The 24,572-nt window shown below is 39.6% G+C and overlaps 3 protein-coding genes and 1 pseudogene across 3 annotated transcripts; 2 read left to right on the top strand and 2 right to left on the bottom strand.

Annotated features, from left to right (window-relative positions):
- Positions 1–1,060: 1,060 nt before the first annotated feature.
- On the top strand, positions 1,061–2,085 carry LOC106394702 (acyl carrier protein 2, mitochondrial-like). The gene is made up of 2 exons (XM_013835274.3): positions 1,061–1,376; positions 1,634–2,085. Exons 1-2 carry the CDS (start codon positions 1,158–1,160, stop codon positions 1,808–1,810), a joined length of 396 nt encoding a protein of 131 aa, XP_013690728.2. The 5' UTR covers positions 1,061–1,157; the 3' UTR covers positions 1,811–2,085.
- A 91-nt stretch (positions 2,086–2,176) lies between these two features.
- On the bottom strand, positions 2,177–2,911 carry LOC106374730 (annotated as a pseudogene).
- A 131-nt stretch (positions 2,912–3,042) lies between these two features.
- On the bottom strand, positions 3,043–5,382 carry LOC106376632 (ER membrane protein complex subunit 10-like). Its single transcript, XM_048754743.1, has 8 exons — positions 4,995–5,382; positions 4,781–4,843; positions 4,580–4,675; positions 4,078–4,125; positions 3,902–3,973; positions 3,673–3,731; positions 3,476–3,569; positions 3,043–3,395 (listed from the first exon to the last, which is right to left on the bottom strand). Exons 1-8 carry the CDS (start codon positions 5,301–5,303, stop codon positions 3,255–3,257), a joined length of 882 nt encoding a protein of 293 aa, XP_048610700.1. The 5' UTR covers positions 5,304–5,382; the 3' UTR covers positions 3,043–3,254.
- A 15,826-nt stretch (positions 5,383–21,208) lies between these two features.
- Positions 21,209–24,037, top strand: LOC106376631 (aspartic proteinase 36). Its single transcript, XM_013816727.3, has 11 exons — positions 21,209–21,288; positions 21,497–21,727; positions 21,811–21,940; positions 22,026–22,270; positions 22,345–22,569; positions 22,683–22,845; positions 22,922–22,992; positions 23,184–23,274; positions 23,409–23,484; positions 23,576–23,647; positions 23,725–24,037. The coding sequence occupies exons 1-11, from the start codon at positions 21,224–21,226 to the stop codon at positions 23,874–23,876; spliced, it is 1,521 nt and encodes a 506-aa protein (XP_013672181.2). The 5' UTR covers positions 21,209–21,223; the 3' UTR covers positions 23,877–24,037.
- Positions 24,038–24,572: the final 535 nt, after the last annotated feature.

Genomic DNA, 24,572 nt, shown 5'->3' with positions numbered 1-24,572 from the left:
GGCCTGATTTGATATCCTTATTCCTCCCAACGACCTATCTTCCATGGCTTTATTCATCATATGTGAGAGGACTTCAGTGCATAATATAAAAAAATAGGGAGAAAGTGGGTCTCCCTGTCTTATACCTTTCTCTGGCGTGATGAAGCCCTCAGGTGAACCATTGATAAGTTCAGAGAAAATAACAGTAGAAACACAGGTCATGATCCACTTGGTCCACTTGCGGTTAAATCCCATCCTCCTCATAGTCTCTTGAAGAAAAGCCCACTCAAGCCGATCATAAGCCTAAGTGATATATGTCTTTACTGCCTTGTAAGAGGTTGCTTGTCTCTTTCGAGCCTTTAGCGGGTGAAAGATCTCATATGCAATAATGATATTATCAGTAATGATTCGCCCTGGTATGAATGCTTGTTGATTCTCAGTAATGAGATTGTGGAGATGCTTCTTCAGTCGGTTGACAAGAATTTTGGAGATAAGCTTATATGTTACATTACACAACGCTATAGGTCGGAAATCAGACATCAGAGGGTGGGTAGACTTTGGGAATAAGGCATATGTTAGTGTGGTTAAGCTGTCCATCAAAAGCATCCTCTACAAAGAAACTACGCACTTCATCAATAATTTCAGGCTTGATATCCTCCCAGTATTGGTGATAAAAAGCAGCAGAAAAGCCATCCGGTCCCGGAGCACGATGAGGGCCAATGTCAAGCATAGCTTCGTGAATCTCCTGTTCGGACACTAAAATTTAAAAACCAAAAAGTAAAATTAAAAACTAATGAAACAATCGTCACCTTAATATGATCTTTTGATTTATTCGGTCATACATCTTTTTTTCCATTCATCTCCGTTTGTTTTAGACTTTCAAAAATTATTATTTTATTTTTTTACGACAACAAAAATTATTATTTGACTAGAGATTTTTAGTCAAAGATAAATATGAACTGCGATTGACCAAAAGAAAAAAAGATTATATTAATTGTGAATCTGTGGTGCCTACCATTTTTTCGTAATGGGCTCCGGATTCAGATTATTTGCACAAGAGTCCAATGCTTGGGTCTATACGACGTCGTTTAGCAACTCATGTAAAGAAATCGCCTTCGACCTCCGTTAAAGAAGAGAGAAAGAGAAGAAGGTTCTAGGGTTTATTTGTGTAGCAAGGAATGGCGTCCAGAAATGCGCTACTTCGATACCTCAGAGTCAATGTCACGCCTGCTCTCCGAAGCTCGAGCATCACTTCTCATCGAGGCGTAGCTCCCTTGTACGTTATTCTTCGTCGTCGTTTCTCAGAGGAAGTCAGAGGATCATTCCTCGACAAATCCGAAGTCACAGATCGTGTTGTCTCTGTCGTCAAAAAAATCCAGAAAGTAGAGCCTTCGAAGGTAATTCTTCTACCTCCACCAATCTGAAAACCCATTTAGTTTGATTTTGTTATTGGAATGATAGTTTCTTCTTATGTGTCGAAATCGAAACAAGCATTACTTTGCGATAGGTTTGATGATATAAGCTGAAGTTTAGTGGTCTCTTGTGTTCTTTTGTTTTGTTTTTTACTTTATGTGGACAAGAACCTGATGAAGCAAATATATTTGTTTGAGTTGACTTGATACTTTAAAAGTATGTGTGCTTCGTGTTGTTGCAGGTGACAGCAAAGGCACACTTTCAGAATGATCTAGGGTTGGATAGTTTGGACACAGTGGAGGTGGTTATGGCACTCGAAGAAGAGTTTGGATTCGAGATACCTGATAACGAAGCAGATAAGATACAGTCCGTCGATCTTGCTGTTGAGTTTATTGCTTCCCACCCACAGGCTAAATGAGTCATGAAAATCAAACACATGTTTCTTTTGCTAGAGTGAGACATTTTCAGTTTTTTTTCTCTCATGTTTGTTAATGCATCTAGAAACGTGATTCGTCTTCTTTAAGCATCTGAGAAGATTGTAATTAATTTGGAGTCTATCATATGGTAGTAGCTCATAATATAGCATATGGAGACTGTCTTATTTCATCAACCGAGACTTGTATTAAGGTGTTTCAGAATTTTCTTCCTTCATTTTCTTTGATGTTTCTATGCAAATTTTATATGATTGATACATACCACTAGTTAGTTATATATTCTGTAGCATCTTTATGTGGTGAGTTATTTTAATCTTTGCGTAAGAACAGCATATATTTCGATTTAAAAAGATTTCAAAGAAAACATTAGACATTGGTCGGGTTCTCAGGGACAGGCCATTCCTTGAAATTCCTAACGCGATATCTAGATGGTAAAGCTTTGCCGCTAGGTTCCAATCCGCCGCCTTGAGAGTTTCACCAACCACGAATTGTCCAACGCCTCGAGCTCATCCAACAAAACCTTTTCAGTTCCGTCATTGGCATGATCTTTGCTCTTCAGAAACATGATAAAACCACCGATGATATTGGATCCCAGAGAGGCAAACTCGGGAGGAACCATCACCAGGGAAGGCTCCGGATACTTCTCCTCGATGATTCCAACTATAACATCGGAATCAGCAACCCAATTCTCATCGTCATCGAACTTCACCAACGGAAACTTTCCCTCGGGACTAATAGCCAAGAACCAGTGGGGTATGAGTGAAGTGTTGATGAGATGAGTCTTGTAAGGGTCTTCTCCTCTAAGGTGAGAAGAACCCTTTGACTGAAAGGACAGTCTCCAAGAACATCAGGTGCACCTGAAGCGGCCTTCACGCAGACTTCTATTCCCATTTTTTTTGTTCGATAGCATACCATTTTATAGTGGATATACAAGTCATGACGAGCCTACAACAAGCCTTGATGTGTGAGGTTTATAAATATAATTCAATCAAATGTTTTTGCGTGCCTCCCAACATTCTTCAGTTTGTCTTTACACTCTCCTAATGTCCTAATAAAGAATCTTTACTCAGTTGTTTATTTCCCTTAACAATGCATTATGCGAGTTTTGACTTTTATGCAATGATTAAAAAAACTAATAATTTTGCGGTATTTAGAAGTATTTAGTGACAACACATTAACCATGGTTTCAAAATACTGTTTTAGAAAAGATATAATATAAAACCTGAATCATGCAACTATTAAATCTTTCAACTCTTCAAACAATGAAGTCTTAAAATTATTTGTCACTACATGTAAAATCAAATAACAATGTTAAGCCAGTCATAACACCAGTATGGTCGTTACCATAACTAGCCTACGAATGCAGGTTGTTCTAGTGACATAGCTCCACAAAAGATATATTTAAAAAAAAAACTGAGAAAGGAATGATCATCTTCTCCTGGGTGCGGAACCGCGCTGAATCGCTGCTGGTGCTTGCCCTTGAGACCCCGCAGGTTGTTCTTCAGCCATGTTACTCGCTTGTGTCACAGCATTCATCACTATGAGTCCAAGTGGTATCAAGTACATCCACTGTCATTCCAAAGTTCAGTTATTTCCAAGTCACATCAACTGTACACGAAACTAATGTTTGTTTACTCTATAATACTCACATATTTTGCCCAAAATGATCTCTCTACTGGCGCTTCTGCTTCACCTTCCATATTCTCGCTACTGCCGAGAATCTCCTCCGTGAATATTGGAGTTCTGCATATAGACAATTTACCAAACAAGGTTTATGTGTATGTCAATAACTCAAAATCATTTGCTGAGTTTATAAAAATAGATGTACACCAACTGATGTTTCTACCTTGGTGCCTGCTCACTACTCTTCAAGATAGTGTGGGAGTTAAATGTCCATTTTCCTGGCTATATTAAACACAAAACAGTTATCAAACACTCTAAACCAATAACATTCTAAGAACCAGGTTCAGTAAACAACAGTGGATAGGTGGTTTCAGTTCTTAGAATACGCATGCCAAAAATCAAAACTTTTAATTCTGAAACCAAAGAACGATTGGATAACATGTGTTACTTACAAGTTTCAACTGTCGAGGATACGGGCATGCTCCAGGAGAGCCGTAACTGACTGCCAAAATGTTGGCACCATCCTGCAATTGAGTAGGAAAGTGTGACAAGTTAATAGCGAGAAACTAATTGTCACACGACGCTGAAACCTAAACTGTAAGAAACTGATTCCAAAAGAATATATTACCATGTGTATGACGATATGCTCATCCAAGCCATCCCGTGGAAGACATCTCTGTAATCAAAAGTTAGAGCGTATTAAAACAAGATACATTGAGCAGAGGGAAAGAGAGAAAAGAAAATAACAAAAAGCAAGCAATTAGTAATGGCAATGCAACGTTTCTAGGTTTTAACCATTCCAAAGGTAACAGGTTTGGACTTATATCTAAAAACAAGTAAATTTGAACGGAATCACAGAAGTAATCTTATCTCAAAGATGTAGAAGAGAATGGTTAATGTCTGTAAAAAGCTGCAATAAGATTAACCTAGTGGGAGTCTGAAATCTGAGCTCAATCGAACAAAACTACAAGCAGGCACCAATCACTCAAAGAAGATTAAAAGAATTTGATAATGTGAATGGTAATTATAAGAAAGAGTTCTCCTAAAGCTTTTTGGCAGTCAGATGATGATATCAACTGCAAACTTGAGATCAAAGATTAAAAAAAAAGAAAGAGAAGAAGTGAACTTACAGCTCTCACTGATGCAATCACATACTCTCTCCCAGGTGGAGTGACAACATTAGATGGGAGTCTTATTCTATAAAAGTCATCTCCTTTCAGCAGATTCTACAAAACGAGTTTTCACAGCAAAGGCAAAACTTTATTCTTGTTGTATTTTCCAAAATTAAAATTAAAAAAAGAAACAAAAACCAGTTGTAGGATATAGCTTACTTGAAAGGCATCTTTCTCTTCATCAGAAAACTCATTCCTAGAGAACCGCAGTTTCGTTAATGTCTGCATCCGACAAGATTTATGGTTAGTTAGCAAATCAATTTGAGTTATCTGCAATACCACTTCAAATCTAAAGCTCTATCAGTGATTCTCTAGACACTATGTAATTAACAATATCTACGATTGATCGACGATGGGGGCAAAGAGAGCAGACCTGACCACCATGGCTCCAAGTCTTGAGGCGAGCGGAGAAAGTACCGGCGGAGGAGAAATCAGAGTCTCCGAAGGCATGTTCGAGGGTGAATTGGATCTTGGAGTCCAGATCAGGATCCGAGTACCGCCTACGGATACTCGGTGTCTGCTTCGGAGGTGAATCTGTGATAACTGGTTCGGGCGAGCGAGGATGGGATCCTCCCTCAAGACCAAACTCCTCGTCGTCGAGGAGGAGCTCGTCTGATTGGAAAGCGAAGGAGGAGGAGAATAATAAAGTGGAAAGGAAGAGCACAAGTGTGAGATTCGGCATGGTCACCGTCGTCTCGAGAGAGAGGTTTGGACTTTGGATCCAAACAGAAGAACACGAGAGTTGTTTTGTCCAAACTTTAGATTCGTTAAATTGCAATTGAGCCCTCTGTATTTAACAATTATTCGCCTTCCCACTCCTAAAAATTATGATTCTCGTTTTTTTAGGTTGAAATTGAAATGAGTTATTCTTGGGTTCACCCCTAGGTTGAACCTTTAGGTTCACCAACCAATAGAAAATTGTCATTTTAAATATAGTATCTTTTAATTAAAGAAACCAAATAACTTGCAAATTATATTATTTTTTCAAAATAAAATTTAAAAATAAATAAAAATAATATATAAAAAACGAATTCAAAAAAAAAAAATGTTGTCAACAAAACACTAAACCCTAAGCTCTAATACTAAACCCTAAACTCAAATCCTAAACCCTAAATCTTTGGGTAAACCCTAAATCTTTGGGTAAACCCCTAAACCCTTGGAAAAACACTAAACATGTTGTCAACAAAACACTAAACCCTAAACTCTAATCCTAAACCCTAAACCCTTGGGAAAACCTTAAACCCTTGGGTAAACCCTAAACCCTTGGGTAAACCCTAAACCCTTGGAAAAACACTAAACATTTGGATAAATTCTAAATTATAAATCTTAAACACTAAACTCTAAATCTTAAAAATAAATATTTTTTTTAAATAATCTTTTTTTAGAACTATTGTTATTTTTATTTATTTAATTTTTTATTTTTTATTTTAAAAGCATAATATAATTTGGCAAGTTATTTTGTTTCCTTAATTAAAAGATACTAGATCTAAAATGACAACTTTCTATTGGTTGGTGAACCTAAAGGTTCACCCTAGGGGGTGAACCCAAGAAAAAGTCAATTGAAATCAATTGTTTCCTTCAACTATTCACACCAACACTCAGATGTTTTACATTCCCAATTGTCTTCCTAAACTAATAATTCAACTAATTTATCACAATTGTTTTCAAATTAGTTAACATAATCACCTTCTGTATAAACAGGTTTCTAATGTTTTAACCTGATGAAAACATCAATCTGACCTTAATCCTTATTTAAAAAGGTTTGTAGATTAGAATTAAGGGAAAATTGAAAAAAAATGACACTTTGAACTTAGATTTGTCTCAATAAGATTTTTGGAAGATTATTTAGGGAAATAGGATTTAGATTAATGTTAATACCATTATACTCTTAAATTATTTAATTTTTTTTAATTAAAAACTAATAATTAAAATATTTCGTAATTTTCTTATAATATAATAAAATAATAAGAAAATAGAAAGTATTTCTCCTCGATGGCGATGGCGACGGTGAAAACAAATTAGGGTTTCAATGGTTCTTCAACGATGGGATCCATGGATTCAATGGTTGTTATGGAATCAAAAAGAGCATCATCACGAGGGCATGATCCGAAAGATACAGAAGAGTCAGGGAGATTTGGCAAGAAAATATCTTCCGGGGTCATGAAGGATTGTCTCGCAAAAAGGAGATATCGGTATGGAAAGATCTGGGAAAATACCAAGATATTCTGATTGGATTTGGAGCTCAGACTTCATCAAGTCACAATCTCAGATTCAACGAATGTTTTGGCGAGGGGAGTTGGATAACTGGGTTTGCTATAAATAGAGATGTGCTTACAATTTTTTTAGCATCACTCTTACAATTGGAAAGTCTGGAGTCATGAAAAGCGGTGAAGCTGAGAGGTTTCGTGAGCAGTCATGGGTTTCTGGTTCTTGGTTTTTATATGTTTTCATAAGCTCTCTGAGCGTTCTTATCGGTTTTTCCTTTGAGTTTCTTTTGTTTTTTTATATCTTATTTCTGATGTTATGGTTAAGGGTAGAAACCCTCTATAAGTTCAAACTTTGGATTAAAATTGGCTCTTTGTGTTGATGTTATTGCTGTCTCTCGGATACAATCATTATAAGCATTGTTCTTTAATTGTTTTGTCCATCTCTGTGAGTTGTTCAAGTATTGGAATGCGCTTCATATTGTTGGTGTCAGTTGGCTAGGTCATTCTTAATTGGAGTTTTGGCATGTTTTGGTTCTGTCATCAATAAGAGATCCTCGGCATTGTCTGGTAACATCTTTTTTTGGTTACTGGTATTGTTATGTCTTCATTTTGTTAAGAGAAACATTTATGGGGTATGTCTATGGCTCCTGTTTATCTTTTAACTGCCAGGATCTTAAACTTGGGTATGGATTTGGGTTCTTGGGTTTTCTCTATTTTCGGTTAGGGTCTTGGCATGCTATGATTGTTGTTTTCAATATAGAGCAGGTAGTGTGTTTGGTCTCATTAAACCACACACAGCCTGTAACTAAGTGCATGGAGAAGCACGTATAGGTGATTAGGAGATTATATCACTTCGAGGGTTACGGGTGTAAGGAACAAATATTGTATTTGGCCCCATTAAGCCACTTGCAGTTAATTTTAAATAAGGTCTTAGACATGCCATATCCTTTCTTAATACCCGACCAAGCACGGCAGCTTATTTTAACGTATATTACACAAAGTTACGAGTTTATGGATTTTATCAGCTATGAAGATATGTGGTCCGAGAATGTGGCTGGATTTAGTGTTTTGCTTTTTTTATCGTTTAATAACCTCTTTGAGCATTTTTATGTGTTTCTCCTTTGAGTTTTATTGCCATTGATCGTCTAACATTAGGCTTGAGTGCTTGTATCTGAATTCCAAATCCAAACCTGAAGCAGAGTAAAAACATAATAGAGAAGCAAAAATAAAGAAGGGCTCACCTGGTCTCGAACCGGTTACCTATTGATCTGCAGTCATTTGCTCTACCATTGAGCTAAAGACCCTTGATGTTTAACCATATAAATCACATTAAATATCAGCTTCAAATTACAATCACATGATTCAGATGATGCATAAAAGAAGAGATTGAAAGAGAAGTTATGGTGCGAGATTTCCACTCTTCATTGCAACTAGACATCCATTCATCAGATTTAACATAGATTAGAACCATGTTGTATTGATAGAGAGAAGAGGTGATTATGTGGATGAAGAAGAAAGAAACACAAAAAACCAAGAGGAAAAGATCGTGGGAGTAGGAGGAGGAGAAAATATTATTTGAAAGATTTATGGTAGATTTAGTTTAGATTTATGTGGGAACCGAAATTCGCACTGTCGATTTCCGTTTCCGTTTAAATAAGGAAACTAGGAAAAACCTAATTTCCCAGAGGTCTCGGATATCTGCTAATACCACACGCCAAGCAATCAGAACACAATAATAATAACGATAAAGTATAAGAAATCGAAAAGAGAGCAAAGTAGATCTTATTCCGAATTCGCGTTTGGGCGTTACAACAAGGTAAGAGCCTGGGCTACGAGGGGAACGAAAGCTCGGTCGCTACGAAGCGATTGAGCAGAACACACGTTCGGTCGCTGCGTAGCGACCCTTTTCGAGCTCTTGTCCGATGTCTCGTGATTCCTCCGCAAAGCTTTTCGTAAGGAAGAATCTATTTCGAAAAAGTATTTGTCGAAGAAGGTTTTTCGTTTTCTTCTTCGGACGTTTTGAATGTTAACTTCGTCGTAACCGTTTTTGACCCCAACAGTTAGCCCCCAGCTCGTTAGAGTCGAGACTCTAGCGCGCGGTTTGACGATTTTGGCAAAGTTAGGCGTATTGAACGAAGTTTACTTCAAACTCCGCGGAAGAGAATTCTCGAGAAAGTGTATATTAAAAAATATAAAATTCAGAGCCCATACTTCTCTAAGTAGTGAGCTCTTGTCATTCATTTGCTTCACACCTTCCCTTCTTCAAACCTCCAAAACCTCTCTAGCTCCAAATCTTTTGCCTTTAACATGTCTTCTTCCCATGGTGACAAGAGAAGTTTCGATGTTGAGATGGGCGAGGCCACCTCTCTGGCTCCGATTCCGACTTCTCCGGTCAAAGCGCCGGCTTGCGTTGCCGACCATCTCTCCTTTCGAGAGAGACTAGTTCGTCGCCAAGCCGAGAAGGAACAGGTTCGAGCCGCCGCCGAGTTCCCGTCCTCTTCTGCACTGGCCATTGCTCCGGGTCATGGGACCGAGGTCGTAACTCCGCGAGATACGGGAACTCTCGCAGGCTCGGTCGTTCCGGATGCTTCGTCCACGACTCCGATTCTCGTCGAGGATAAGGAGAGGGCTGTTGACTCTATGCCTCCTCCTCCGGCCAGGAAAGAGATCGTTCTAGCGCTGCGCGCTCCTAGTGTTGTTCCGGTTGCTCAGCCTAAGGGCTGGAAGAGAAAGTTTACCAAGGGCGGTGACGGGGAATCTTTGCAGCAAGGAGACTCGAGCATAGCGTCGGGGCTTCGCGGAAAGGTTTGTCGCTCACTTACTTTCTTGATTGTCACACATTTCTCTGAAAGACAAAGAATCCCTAACTTTCTTCTCGTTTCGCAGTTCATGTCGTTGATCGACAGGATGATCAGCGAATGCGGTTCTGAGACCAGTCGTCTCGCCGGGGAGTTGTTGGAGCTACAGGGTAGATGGTCTGAAACCGAGGCCATGCTGACGGCTGTCAAAGATTCTCACTCCGTGAAAGTGTCGAAACTCGAGGTCGCGATAGGGGGGCTCGAGGGGAACTCGGGAAGACTCGGGAAGGCGGCGAGTTCATTGCTTAAGGAGAAGAAAGCCAGGAAGGCCAAATCTTCAGAGGTGCGTCGTCTTCAGCGTCAGATTGAGGGCAATGCAGGGTTAGCGAGCCGCGGGATTCGAGAGGCCAAGGACGCTCTTCGTTCTGAGTTTTAGGCTCGCTTGGCGAAGATCTCCGCCTTTCTGGGCTCCCTCGAGTGCATCCGGAACAAAGATTTAGCCTTGGCGACGATTGAGGGTGGGATGGTCGTGGTTCAGTCGTTCCTGAGTGAGACTCCTCTGACCTTAGAGGCCGAAGAGGCCCGACTGTCCGGCTGCAAGGGAGATTTGGCAGACGTGGATGGAGATTTTGATCTCATCCTAGCTGACCTGAAATCCGCGTGCTTTCTTCCGACGTGTTCAGAAGGCCCAGAGGGAAAAGATCCGGTGCTCGGAGAAGGCGGAGGTGATGCGGCTCCAGGCTTGGACGAATCAAAGGGTGAAGAGGGAGCGTGAGCTCTGAGGATGAGTTTGGTTAGATCTCTTGCGGGAGATTTTTTTTAATGTTTGATGTTTCGGCCTTAAATGGCCTCATTTCGTGTTTCGGGACTGGCCGTATGTGGCTTTTGAATCCCTGCCGCTCTGCGGCATTCTTTTTATGACAAGATGGTTGAGTTGCATTTTTCATAAGCTTACGTATGGCGTAGAAGAAGGGTGATGAGTTGTCGTCTCATATCCTTCTTCGATGTGAAATGTTTTGTTCGAGATCTGTTTCGAGAGTTTTTCCGCGAGATATTGACTTCGCGGGATATCTGGAGATGTCGAATATAAACATAGAGGCATGGTTTTTGGATCTTGTATCTTTTGGATATCATGCCTTGAGATGTTAGAGACCAGTGCGCTGGGTTTAGGGCAAGACCTAGGTTTACTTTCGGTTTTAAGATTTTATGCGGTGACTAGCCGGCTATCGATTTATCTGTCGCGATTTTAACCTGATTCGTACCGATTTAAAGTCCGCGATAGGTTCTCGGCTTATATGACTTGTTAGATATGAATCGAGCATCTCTCCGGAGACAATTTTTAGGCCAACCGGAAGTGTTGGACCAAAATTTCGGGTTTCTTTTATAGCGCTATTATCCTTGTGTCGGATGTACGAGAGTCATCTTCGTGAGATGGCTATGTCTGTTTAGGACGTTCAAGAGTTCGATGTGATCAGCACCGAACTTGGTGGCAGATGTCGTCGTTCAGAGTTTTTTCGCAAGATATGTGTTAAAATGTTCATCATTTTTTGACGGACTGTCTGTTTTCGTCGTTCGGAAGAAGTAACCCACGAGGCATCTCTCGCGACGTCTCGCGATGCCAAAGGCTGCTTCTCCCTAACGGCTGATTTATTTTCGAATATTGAAAATGTTTTGCGGATAAAAAATAATTTGCTCGGTTAAGATATGTCGGAACCATCGAAGGCGTGGTCGGATGTTTTCGAGTTTGAGAGTATACGAGTATACGTATCCACTCCCCCCCTTTTTAATGAGGGGGGACAGCTGAATTTGCCTTTCGACAAACTGCCTACGTACTCCTTATGGAGATCAAGCCGTCTCGTAGTTCGGTCATTGTGAGTTGGTTTGTTTAGTGATAGTATTTTTTGAGATGCATGGCGTTCCAGGTCCTTGGAATTTTTATGCCTTGCATGTTGGCTATTTCGCAGGAGCCCGGTCGGACGACTTTTTCGATTTTATAAGGTCCTTCCCAGTTTACTCCGATTTTTCCCGCGTTTCGTTCAGGTGTGTTTTGGAAGACTTTGCGAAGGACCAGATCTCCTTGAGTAAATCTGCGATTCCGTTCGTTGGAATTGTAGTACTTTGCGGCTGTGTGTTGATAATTTTGGATTCGGATGAGCGCTCGATCTCGGAGCTCGTTAATGAGATCGAGATCATCGAGGAGAATTGCATTGTTGAGCTCCTCTCGTTCGGGAAGTAATCTTCTTCGAACCCCGGGGAACTCTACTTCTGCGGGAATCATGCATTCCGTTCCGTACAGCAAAGCGAAAGGGGTTTCTCCTGTTGCTCGCCTCGGGGTGGTACGGTGGGACCAGAGGACTCCCTCGAGTTCGTCGGCCCACCAGCTTTTTTTGGTCTCTAAGCGTTTCTTCTGTCCGTCGAGAATGGTTTTATTAATCGTTTCAGCTTGTCTGTTACACTGCGGATACCTGGGCGTCGACTTATTAAGTCGTATCTTCTATTTTTCGTAGAACGCCTCGAACCGGGTGGAGATAAACTGAGATCCGTTATCGGTTACGATTTCGTAAGGAACTCCATGCCTTCAGATGATGTTTCTCCATACGAAACTTTCGACTTGGACATCTTTTACTTGCGTACGAATCTGCCTCTACCCATTTTGAAAAGAAATCGGTGATGACTAAAAGGAAACGCTTTTGCTTTGAATTATGAAGGGGACCGACGATGTCCATGGCCCAGCGCATAAAAGGATAGGGCGATGTGATGGAGGAGAGAACTTCGGCTGGTTGTCGGATGGTTGGAGCATCCCTCTGGCATTTTTCACATTTTCGTGCGAACTTCTCGCAATCTCTGATCATCGTTGGCCAGTAGTATCCATGGCGTTTGATTTTCACTGCCAGGGATCTTCCGCCGGAATATACTTATTCCATCAATTTTCTTGCTTTTCCCCCTTCCAGGCATGTCATGAGTGGTCCGGAGAATCTCCATTTGTAAATTTCGCCGTCCACTGTTACGTAGCGCGCGGCCTGTGTGTCGGACTTTGCGGGCTACCCATTTCTCGGTGGGCAGGTGTCTGTTGATAATGTAGTCTCGAATTGTCTGCAGCCATGGGGTATCGCAGCCGTAATCAGATTGCTCCGATTGCAGTTGTATCATAACTTCTTATTCTTCGTCATCTTGACCTTCTATGAGGTTGACGACGATTGGTGGTCCGATGCTCGGATGTTCGATGAACTCGACCGTAATTACCTTTTTAAGTCCTGGGTCAGAACTTGATGCTAAGGCCGCGAGAGCATCTGCCTGGACGTTTTCGGAACGGGGAATTCGCGTAAGGGCAAAACAGTCAAACTTTTGAGCTAGTTTTTGGACCAGTTTGAGGTACACGTCCATCCGTTCGTCCCTGGCTACATACTCTCCGCTAAACTGACTTGCCACTAACTGAGAGTCGCAGTAAGCGTGGATGTTTCATATCTTCAAGTCGTGAGCCAAACGCAGCCCTGCGATGAGTGCTTCGTATTCGGCCTCGTTGTTTGAGGCGTGGAATTCCAGCCTGAATGATTGCTCTAAGATCTCGCTCGTTGGAGATGTGAGGCAAATTCCGATGTCTGATCCCTGCTTGGACGAGGATCCGTCGACGTGGAGGAGCCAAGTGGAATTTGGTTCCTCGTTGGTTATGATCTCTGTCGGTAGTTTGACCAAGAAGTCTGCAAGCACTTGTGATTTTGCGCTTGTTCTCGGTCGGTACTCGATATCGTACTCGCTCAATTCGACCGCCCATTTGGCCAACCGGCCCGATTGACTCGGGCTATGCAGAATCGTCCGTAGGGGAAAAGTCGTGAGGACGACGATCGTGTGGGATTGAAAATATGGTCTTAGCTTTCGGGCCGATGTTACGACCGCGCATGCTAATTTTTCCATTAGCGGGTATCTATATTCGGCATCCATCAAGGTTTTGCTTATATAGAAAATATGTTTCTGTTCGCCGCGTTCTTCCCTGATCAGCACGCCGCTCACACCTGTTGCCGATACAGCGATGTACAAGAACAAAGGTTTCCCCTCCACGGGTTTTGCGAGGACTGGAGGGGAAGCTAAATACCGCTTCAGCTGTTGGAAAGCGTTTTCGCATTCTTTCGACCATTCGAATTTTTTATTTCCCCGTAAGACATCGTAGAAGGGCAGGCACTTGTCCGTTGATCGTGAAATAAACCTGTTAAGTGCCGCGACTCTACCGGTCAGCCTTTGGACTTCCTGCTTATTCTTCGTTGAAGCCATCTCGATCAGTGCGTTGATCTGTTTTTGATTAGCTTCGATGCCGCGGAATGTGACTAGGTAGCCGAGGAATTCCCCTGATGCTACGGCAATCCTGCATTTTGTCGGGTTGAGCTTCATGTTAGGCGAATTTAGCTGCGCGAAACATTCCTCGAGATGTGAAACGTGATCTTTTGCTTGGAGGGATTTGACGAGCATCATGTCATTATAAACCTCCATCGTTTTACCAAGTTGTTTGAAGAATATACGGTTCACGAGTCGTTGGTAAGTTGCGCCAGCGTTTTTCAGGCCGAAGGGCATTACCTTGTAGCAATAGGTTCTGCGATCGGTGTTGAACGCAGTCTTCTCGCGATCGTCAGGGTTCATCATAATTTGATTGTAACCTGAGAAGGCGTCCATGAAAGACATAAGTTCGTTACCCAACGTTGCTTCTACTAATCGATCGATATGTGGCAGAGGGAAACTATCTTTTGGGCAGTCGTTGTTTAGGTCGGTAAAATCCACGCAAACTCGCCATTTTCCGTTTTTCTTTTTGACTACTACAGGGTTAGCGAGCCAGTCTGGATACCTCACTTCCGTTATTGACCCGACTTTAAGCAATTTTTCGACCTCGTCGTTTACCGTGGAAGCCCGTTCAGGTCCTAGCTTCCGCCTTTTTTGTTTGACGGGTTTGAAGGTCAGATCGATATTTAATTCGTGACACGTTATGTTAATGTCGATCCCTGGCATATCTTTCGCGGCCCATGCGAAAGTATTGAGGTTCTTTTTTAGACAGGTTATGAGCTCTGTCCTCAAAGGCTCGCGGAGATTGGCTCCGATCTCGACGCATCGTTCCGGCGATGCTTCGTCGAGACAGACTGTGACCACTGGTTCGCAAGTAGGTTCGCGTTTTTCCTCTAGGGCTGTGATGTTACGAGACTGCCAGAAGAGTTCCGCCGAATCTTGACTTCACGAATCCTTGTTGGAGATCTTTTCTCCGCTTTTCTAGGAGTGGTCTCGAGGTCTGGTCTTTTTCGTTTTTGTTCTGCGGCGTAACACACCTGTGATACTCTTGGGTTTCTCCATATTACCTCGACTCCGTTAGGGGTTGGAAACTTGAGGCAAAGATGGTACATTGATGGGATGGCACACATGGTGTTCAACCATGGCGTTCCCATGATAACGTTGTAAGATGCGGGATGGTCAACGACTAGAAACTCTGTGACTCTTGTCACGGTTCCGGCTTTGACTAAGAGATTAATCGACCCGTAGGCCATGGTCGTTTCTCCCGAAAGCCCAGTAGTGGGCTAGGGAATTTCACGATTTCGGATTGATCGATCCCCATTTTCTCGAGAGTATCTTTGAAGATGATGTCGGCCGAACTTCCGGTGTCGATTAGCACCCTAGCGACATCGACATCTCGGATCATCAGTTCGATAACAAGGAGATCGTTTTGAGGTTTGGCTCGATCGACCGTTCCTCCCCCCTTGAACGAGATGACGTTCGCGCATGTCGAGTCTTGCATATCGTTCCTGATCGTTAAGTGGCTTTTGCGGGTTAGATTGATCCGTAGATCCCCTTCCTTCTAGCGCCAAACTGTGGGAACCGAAATTCGCACTGTCGATTTCAGTTTAAATAAGGAAACTAGGAAAACCCTAATTTCCAGAGGTCCCGGATATCTGCTAATACCACACGCCAAGCAATCAGAACACAAGAATAACAACGATAAAGTACAAGAAATAGAAAAGAGAGCAAAGTAGATCTTATTCCGAATTCGCGTTTGGGCGTTACAACAAGGTAAGAGTCTGGGCTATGAGAGCTGTCGGCGAGATTCCTAGTTCTAAAACCCTAAGACGGCAATAACCTAGTTGAGTCGCAGCTCGAATAACAAAAACGGAAATATGCCTAATTGCTCTAAGTGCTAAGTTTTCTCTGAAAAAGTCTCCCCAATGCTTCTCGCCTAGGACTCCTTATATACTGGCTTCTAGGTCGGTTTGCGCTTTTCCTCTTCTGCCCTTAAGCCGTCATAGCGTAAAAATGGAGATATTCCATTTTTTCCGATCTTCGTAATTATCTTCAAAATTTCGTATTTATCCGCGGAAACTTGATATTTATCTTTCCTTGCGAACCAAGCGTAAACTGTCATGCGGCTTACGGCCTATTGGTTAAGAAATCGTAAGTTGGGCCTCGAGTCATGTCTTAGGTCCCTTTGGGCCGTCTTCTGACTCGAAGCGTTTATTACGGCTTCTTTCGATAAAGAACGAACTTTCCGCAATTTTTACGGTAAAGTTTGATCGATGACTTAGAATGGCGGGAAACGTGAAATGGGCTCGCTACGGTCTTCGGGAGATAGCATCGAAGGATAGACGAGAATGCATGGACTAATGTTGTATCGACGCTTCGGAAGAGCTCGGTCGCTGCGTAGCAATCGAGCGGAACACGCGTTCGGTCGCTGCGTAGCGACCCTTTTCGAGCTCTTCTCCGATGTCTCGTGTTTCCTCCGCAAAGCTTTTCGTAAGGAAGAATCTATTTCTAAAAAGTATTTCTCGAAGAAGGTTTTTCGTTTTCTTCTTCGGACGTTTTGAATGTTAAATTCATCGTAACCGTTTTTGACCCCAACAATTTAAGAAACATCTTTAACCGAATATGGAAGTTTCCATATTTTCCGGATTTTCCTAGAATATATATCCTAGCTTACGCAGAACACAGTAGAGTAGATGAGAAACATATTTTTGCTTAAGCGCCACATAAGTTAAAAGGCATAATATGTTATGGCACACAATATAGATAAGGTATATCACTGCATTGTGGTTATATGTCGTTATCAAGCTGTAGGTATACTGAAGACATATTTCTTGATTATAATGTTTCGAATTATAGATGTGTTAGAATATATAAGAAATGCTAGTTTACGTTGTATACCCTGAATATAGCTATGTATAAAACTTAGTATCCGATTTCTAGGCTAAGTAGATAAACATATTGGGTATTCTAACTGTAACTAGAAGATAAAATAAAATATGATTCCACTTTAAAAAAAAAAACTTTTCAACATATATATTGTCATACTTATGTTTCCAATAGTTTTCATATTTTTAACATTTTTAAAATTCAGTTTAATATTTTTCCCATAAAATAAGGGTAAAATACGTCCAGAATTGTCTGTGACAAATAAAAGTTCAAAATGTCCATTTTTCCAATTTTCCCTAGAATTAAAGGTTGGATTAAAGTTTTAATAGGTTTAAGCCATTAGGAAACATATTTATACAAAACTAGATAATAATCCGCACTACGCACCCCTTGGAATTTTTCTTATCTTTTAAATTTTTATACTATCTGATTTTTATGGTTTGATAAAGTTAAAATTGATAAGATGAATTGTAAGAAATGGGTTGTATCCCTCTACAAGACCCATATAATAGGAGACTCAATCCGTTAAGCCGGTCCAAAATGCCAGTTTGAGTAGGCGGCTCCCGACCAAATAACCAGTACGGCTCAGCTAATCACTCGACACCACAAAAGCGCATCAGATTGGCCCGAAAAGAGATTGATCAGCCCGACCATTCGGCCTGGCCACAATAAGCCCATTAGAGCGAACCGACCTAAAGTGGGGCGAAAGAGGAGCACCTATATAAGAGAAGGAATGAGAATCGAGACATGGATCCAAACGTACACATATACGCTTGGCGGCTAGAATTAGGGTTTTACTCTTTTGTATTCTCACTGACTTGTACTTTTCCGGCCAACGCTCTTTGAGCACCGGTTTACTTTCCGATCTAACTTACCTTATTTGTAATTCAACCTTTCACCGATCTAACGAAACACCTTTGAACTAACCCACCGACGAGTTTCGTCTCTATTAACGATATCTGCCAAACTCGGTTCAAACAGTTGGCACCCACCATTTAAAAATATGATTAATCTTAAAATATATTAGTCTAAATTAAAATATTACAAACCAAGGTTTACAAGTTGACACAAATTTAGAGATTGTGCAAAATATATGGCTTTTAGAGGAAATTCAATATTTTTCAAGTAAGTGGTTGTATAGCAAATAAAGGATTTTGATAGAATAATGAGACTTATAAATATTTGAAGGAATTTATCCAATCTACATGCAAAATTTGGAGGTTTTAATTTGGTAATAAAATATAGAATTATTTTTTGGCAAATCGAAGTAGATTTAAAATTACTCATAGTTGGTGGAGATATTGTACACCGGTGGAATGACCAGTTGTTCAGTTAATGTTTCCACAGTCTCACATGTTTCTCCAAGACAAACACTTATGACATGCATGTTCTATACGGAATACACGAGGTCAGATAACATATGTTGTGGGCATAAATAAAAAAGCTTTTACCTTTGATTTCGTCATAAGTTAAGAGTTTTTGTATTGTTGAAAACAAAGCTGTTGTTGAGGAAAACGAGGAAAACTTTAGATTCTTGCTGGAATTGAGAGAAAAAGAAAAGGGAAATTTGGAAAAAAGAAACAACTAATCTATACTACTGTCCCCTTAGTATAAAATCAATTTTTTTCAATTTTGGACTTTTATTACCCTTTTTGTAACTAAAAATTCATATCATTATATTTACAATGCAAAAAAATTAAGAAAAATATAAAATATGAAGTAGTCAAGCATGTGCATATATGAAAATATTTTTGGATTCAAAAAATATTGGAATAGTAAATTCAAAAATGGGCTAAAAGTGTTAGAATATCAGATCTATCATCTACGAAGACTTAGAAAATACAGTCTAGGTAAGACACAATGATCTACCATACGTAAAATGCACAACACATCGAAAACACAATGATCTACCATACGTAGAATGCGCAATACACGGAAAACATATCCATCTAGTGTGGAAGAATAACAAATCTACAATTTTTTCTATGTTCTGTATTTTTGGTAGATTACAGGACATACTAAATATTCTCATATCTGTCTTGACAAAACATACATTCTACGCGATTTTCTTTTATCTATAAACTCAATATTCCCTATCTACGACTTCATCTCTTTTCTAACATTGGTATAATGTAAGTTCTACTAGATTTTTAAACAAGATCCGAAAATTAAGAAAAAAACGATTAGAAAATATTTCCTAAATCTCTTAAATCTTTTTTTTTATTTCTTTTTTAAATTTAAATGTAAGTCTTCTTCATTACTGCAACAATTTTGGATGTGCATCGTGGGATTTATTCTCTTTTTCCTAGTTCTTCCACACTTTGGTCTATTGTTGTTGGACGCACATCTATTGATGTATATTATAGTAGTTTTTACATGCTATTATAGTAGTTTTTACATGCTATTGTTGTTTTACTATATGACAGCATTTATAATAGTTTGTTATTATAGGGTAAACATTATAATAGCATTTATATGGTCTTTTTAAAATAAATATTCAAAAATAAATAAATCCCAAAATACAAATAAAAAATAAATAAAAAATATTTTTATAAATCAAATTTTTTTACAAGATTAAAACGGTTTATCAAACTAAAGAAAAAAAAATTGTTTACACTAAACAAAAAAATCTAAACCATCTTCATGGCCACCACACCTCTTGTTCACAGCCACCACCTTCTCAACATCATCCAAATTCACCAACTGTTACCGTATCTTCAAAGTACCTCATGTTGAAATAAAAGCCAATCTCCTCTAACCTAGAAACAGAACCACAAAACACAAGCCTCAGCACATATATAAATGACTTAAAAATAAAGAGAATAATAAAAGAAAAGGGCAACTCGCCTTTCAGAGTTCAGGGGGACTCAAAATTGTATCGAGAAGAGCAAATAAGAAAGCTGGAATGATGGTGTATCTTCTTAGTCGTCTCGACCCTTCAACCGTGAATCCACCTTCTCACTGGATCTCAGAGATGTTCTTCATCCAACCTAAATCTGTGTGACATGAATCCAACGACCACCACATCGCCTTGACCACCATTCTTTTTCACACCACCACTAATCTTCTTCTCACACAACAACTCGTCTATAAAGAACAAAAATAAATTCAGAACAAATTATACTATCATAGTAACCTCACCTGAAAACTGATAAGTGTTCCAGGTCCTCATCATCATAAGCTCCTGACAAGTATATAGGTAGTGGTTTTTAGTCAAGGCTAATCCAATCTGATACCAAGTGTGTTTCTATCTACATAAACACAGCCAATAACTACAAAGGTTTTAACTTGCCTAGATAACAAACTGGTGCGGATATAGGCTAAGTGAGGAATCAAGAAAAAGGTCTAAACTTTGTTGCCCTTCTGGTTTTGGTTCCAAAAACGCAGAACCTTAAAGACAACCCTTGACTCATTTTACTGATACGCTCCTTAACTGCGCAGCCCCTCTCCTTAACCTTCATAAAACCTATATACAACAACATATCATCTTGCAGCCACTGTCTCCGAGCTCTCTCCTCCTCCACCGGCCTCATAACTCAAAGAACCATTACAAAGAGAAACAAAATCATAACACAGAAACTATTAACAATATAAATTAGCTACTATAACAAGACTATAACACATAGACAATATAAATAAGATAGTCAAGACCAGCGACAAGATAAATCAAATACAAGATAAACCATATAGTGAAGACCAGAGAAAAGATTAATCAGGTACAAAAACAGAGACTCAAAACAGGAACAAATTGTCAAGATAGTCATAATCAAGACTCTTGATACAGCAACAGAGACAAATAGTCAACCAAAATCAAAACCCTACGAACAAAACATATTGGCAACCAAAATCAAAACCCATAGACACAGAAACAGATAGTCAAGACAAATCGAAAATCAAACCTAAAAATCCCCCAAATCGAAACCCTAAGAAAGAACTAAGAAGATTGAACAACTCCGATTGTAATCGGCGGAGATTACAAAGTGATTGTAATCGGTGGTTCTCAAAGAGAAAAGACAAAAGAAGGAGGACGAGAGAGAGATGTGACGGTGAGTTGAAGCTTTCCGACGAACTTAGACGGGCCAGAGAAAGAAGGTGTCTGACGGCTAAAACGAAATTGCCTTTTTGATTGAGAAAGAAGTTGGAGACGACAATAGAGTTCTGTGTCTTTTTTTTCTACTTTATATTTCTTATTTCGTTAAAGTAAAATGTTAATTTTATTAAATGTATTTTAAAGAAAAGGACAAAATTGAATTTTTATTATTGTTTATATTATAGGGACAATGATTTTGGTTTTAATTATAAGGGGACAAGAGTATAGTTGTTTTGTTTCTTTGTGCCAAATTTCCCAGAAAAGGAATTTAAGCAATTTTTACTTAATTCTAAAAGTTAACTCCGTTAGTTTTAATAGTATTAGTAAAAAAAGGGTGTCCTAATAATGACGAAAGATGCTAAAAATCACAGTTGGAAAGGCGTGGCTTTCGCTTGCATATCCCTCCCAGCTCGTTCCCATGTTCTCCCTCCCTCCCTCTCTCGCTTCCCTTTACTTTATGTTTCATATTCAATTTTAATCTATTAGATACCAAATCAACAAAAATACACTTTTCAGAAAGAAAAGAAAAAAAAAATACAAAATTTGAAAATCTCTTGAATTGAATATTGTATTTTTGTCTTTCGGATTTGATATCGATTTAAATCTCTGAGGTTTACATCAACTATAGGGTAATGGTGGTGGCGATGGATCTGAGGCTAAGTTTACGCATTATAGCGCCCGTTTTAATGATGGTGATCCAATTTGCTTCGGGCAGTTTCGTGTTCAATGTGACGCATAAGTTCGCAGGAAAAGATAAACAGTTATCGGAGCTCAAATCTCACGACACCTTCCGTCACGCTCGGATGCTCGCCAACGTCGATCTCCCTCTCGGCGGTGATAGCCGAGCTGACTCTATCGGGTTCTCACACTATTTCTAGATCTTTGAAAAGTTGAATTTGATCTTTAGATTCGATCTTACATTTTGGGTTGGATCAAATGCAGTTTATACTTCACGAAGATCGAGCTAGGATCACCAGCAAAGCACTATCATGTTCAAGTTGATACGGGAAGTGATATACTTTGGGTCAACTGTGCACCTTGTTCCAAATGTCCTGTCAAAACTGATCTCGGTGTAATGTTTTTGTTTTTGTTTTTGTTTTGTAACTTTTTTTTTTCATTTTTCATTCTCAGCTGCTTTGTTTTGCTATGCGGTGCAGATACCTCTGTCGTTGTACGACTCAAAAGCTTCCTCGACTTCCAAGAAAGTTTTGTGCGACGATGATTTCTGTTCCTTGATTTCGCAATCGGACACGTGCGAACCCGAGAAGAAGGCCTGTAGTTACCATGTCGTCTATGGAGATGGAAGCACCAGTGATGGGGATTTCGTCAAGGATAACATTACTCTCGATCAAGTCACTGGAAACCTTAGAACCGCACCTCTTGCTCAAGAAGTTGTCTTCGGGTGAGAGAGAGAGAGCACGATGCCCTATTCAGATCTCTGTTTCTTTTCTGCTTCTTACACTCTGGTTTACTCAGGTGTGGAAGCAACCAATCAGGGCAACTTGGGCAGACTGACTCAGCTGTTGATGGCATTATGGGATTTGGACAAGCAAATACCTCTATCCTTTCACAACTCGCTGCCGCGGGAAGTGTGAAGAGGGTTTTTGCACATTGCCTAGACAATGTTAATGGAGGTGGAATCTTTGCTGTTGGGGAAGTTGAGTCTCCAGTTGTGAAAACAACTCCTTTGGTTCCTAATCAGTAAGTGAAGAGACCATCTTATTTAGTCATTTTCTCTTTAAGGGCATTTAAGCTTGTGGTGTTTACATATTATGTATGTATAACAACTTTATCCAACAATGTTGTTTATTTAGGGTACATTACAACGTCATTTTAAAGGGAATAGATGTAGATGGCGATCCTGTTGATCTCCCACCAAGCATAGCTAGTTTTGGCGGAAATGGAGGTACCATTATTGACAGTGGTACAACTTTAGCTTACTTACCTGAGAATCTCTACAACTCCCTACTTAAAAAGGTGAAAAACTCTTTTACACTCTTTGTTTCTACTTTATAGTCACAACCCTCACTGATCTGTGTAAATATAATAATAGATTACTACTAGACAACCAGTGAAACTGCACATGGTACAGGAGACTTTTGCGTGCTTCAGTTTCACTTCAAAGTAAGATGACTTGCTTTGTGCTCTTTCTCTCAACCATTTTTGATACCAACAATGTTATATATATATATATATATATTTGCTTTTAAGTAAACATTCATCACAGATACTCAAAATGCATGTGTAGAAACAACAAGATCTATAAGATGCTTAGGCTAGGGATGTGCTTATAATATTCATTATTGTACCTGCAGCACAGATAAAGCATTTCCGGTAGTCAATCTTCATTTCGAGGACTCACTCAAACTGACTGTTCACCCGCACGATTATCTTTTCTCACTTCGTGTAAGTCAATTTCTACTTTTATATGTTTGTATCGACAGAATATTATTCAGAGAGTCCCTTGCTCTTGTATACATTTTTGTTTCTAGCATTTTTGTCTGTCTCGTCCACAAATTGAGCTTTTCCATTTCTTACAGGAAGACATGTATTGCTTTGGTTGGCAATCTGGTGGAATGACGACGCAGGACGGATCCGATGTAATCCTTTTGGGCGGTAAATTTCAAATCATACTATCGGATATTTCTCATGTTTTTATGGTCTCCCATGTGTTTCAGTCCTCAAATTGGGTTTTCTTCATATGTAGATTTGGTGCTTTCGAACAAGTTAGTAGTATACGATCTGGATAATGAGGTCATTGGATGGGTAGACCACAACTGTAAGTATCTAGAACCTGAAAACTAAACTAGCTGAAAAGAAGAATTCAAACAAATATCTTTTTTTCTTCTCTCTCAGGTTCTTCAAGCATCAAAGTGAAAGATGGATCAGGAGCTGCTTACTCACTTAAAGCAGATAATCTCGTACAATCTGCTTCTTCGGTGATTAACGGAACACTTGTAACGTTATTATCGATACTAATTTCGGTTTTCTATACTTTTACTTTATAGTTTTGCTGAAAGGATATACATTGTTTTTTTATAACTCATTTGATCCTCTTTGTGGTTGCGACTTGGCATTTCGAGTCATGTAAGTTACATAGACAACTAACTTGCTCATTCTTTCGTGTACAACTCTCAAATATAAATATATATTCTCTTGTTTTGCTCTACTTTTTGGCCGTAATTTATACAAAAAAAGGTTTACTTCTCAAAAATATGTTTTGGGAAAAAAGACACTATTATCTGTACAAAGAAGTAGAAATGCAATATTGTCATGCGATTAAAAATGACAAGATTTTGTTTGTTTGTGTATGCCTGCTCGGTCGCTTAAGGATTTTACAGAGAGATTTGATCGACTAGTCAATGGACTAGAGTGATTGATCAAAGAAGTATCACCTAATCAGTCTAAACATTTGGAATTTTATTTCAAATCGTCAGCAACTTAAGCCTCCACCTACAAATGACCAAGAACTTCATATATTTCATTGCTTTGTTCTATTTTTTTACCTTGTTCATTGGAAAAACGAGATTGCATACACTTTTCCCAACCAGATCATCATCGAACGCAGAGTTCGTCTTGTTGGTTCTTAAGAACACTTACAAATAAGATGCTAACTCATATATACATAGTAAATATAAAAGATCACATATACAAATCTTCCAAAATCCATAGACTCAGATATAACACTCTAAATATATACTCCC

The sequence above is a fragment of the Brassica napus genome, chromosome C4 (genome assembly GCF_020379485.1).
Source record: "Brassica napus cultivar Da-Ae chromosome C4, Da-Ae, whole genome shotgun sequence".
Classification (NCBI taxonomy): domain Eukaryota; kingdom Viridiplantae; phylum Streptophyta; class Magnoliopsida; order Brassicales; family Brassicaceae; genus Brassica; species Brassica napus.
This window is presented reverse-complemented; position numbering and strand designations above follow the sequence as displayed.

Excerpts from the sequence above, each read along its gene's own strand:
- LOC106394702 (XM_013835274.3), top strand. The coding sequence starts at position 1,158 with ATGGCGTCCAGAAATGCGCTACTTCGATACCTCAGAGTCAATGTCACG. Across the intron at positions 1,377-1,633 it reads AGAAAGTAGAGCCTTCGAAG|GTGACAGCAAAGGCACACTT; the intron begins GTAATTCTTCTA and ends GTGTTGTTGCAG.
- LOC106376631 (XM_013816727.3), top strand. The coding sequence starts at position 21,224 with ATGCTAAAAATCACAGTTGGAAAGGCGTGGCTTTCGCTTGCATATCCC. Across the intron at positions 21,289-21,496 it reads CCCTCCCAGCTCGTTCCCAT|GGTAATGGTGGTGGCGATGG; the intron begins GTTCTCCCTCCC and ends CATCAACTATAG. Across the intron at positions 22,846-22,921 it reads ACAACTCCCTACTTAAAAAG|ATTACTACTAGACAACCAGT; the intron begins GTGAAAAACTCT and ends ATATAATAATAG.
- LOC106376632 (XM_048754743.1), bottom strand. The coding sequence starts at position 5,303 with ATGCCGAATCTCACACTTGTGCTCTTCCTTTCCACTTTATTATTCTCC. Across the intron at positions 4,126-4,579 it reads TGATTGCATCAGTGAGAGCT|AGATGTCTTCCACGGGATGG; the intron begins GTAAGTTCACTT and ends TTTTGATTACAG. Across the intron at positions 3,732-3,901 it reads ATCCTCGACAGTTGAAACTT|CCAGGAAAATGGACATTTAA; the intron begins GTAAGTAACACA and ends TGTTTAATATAG.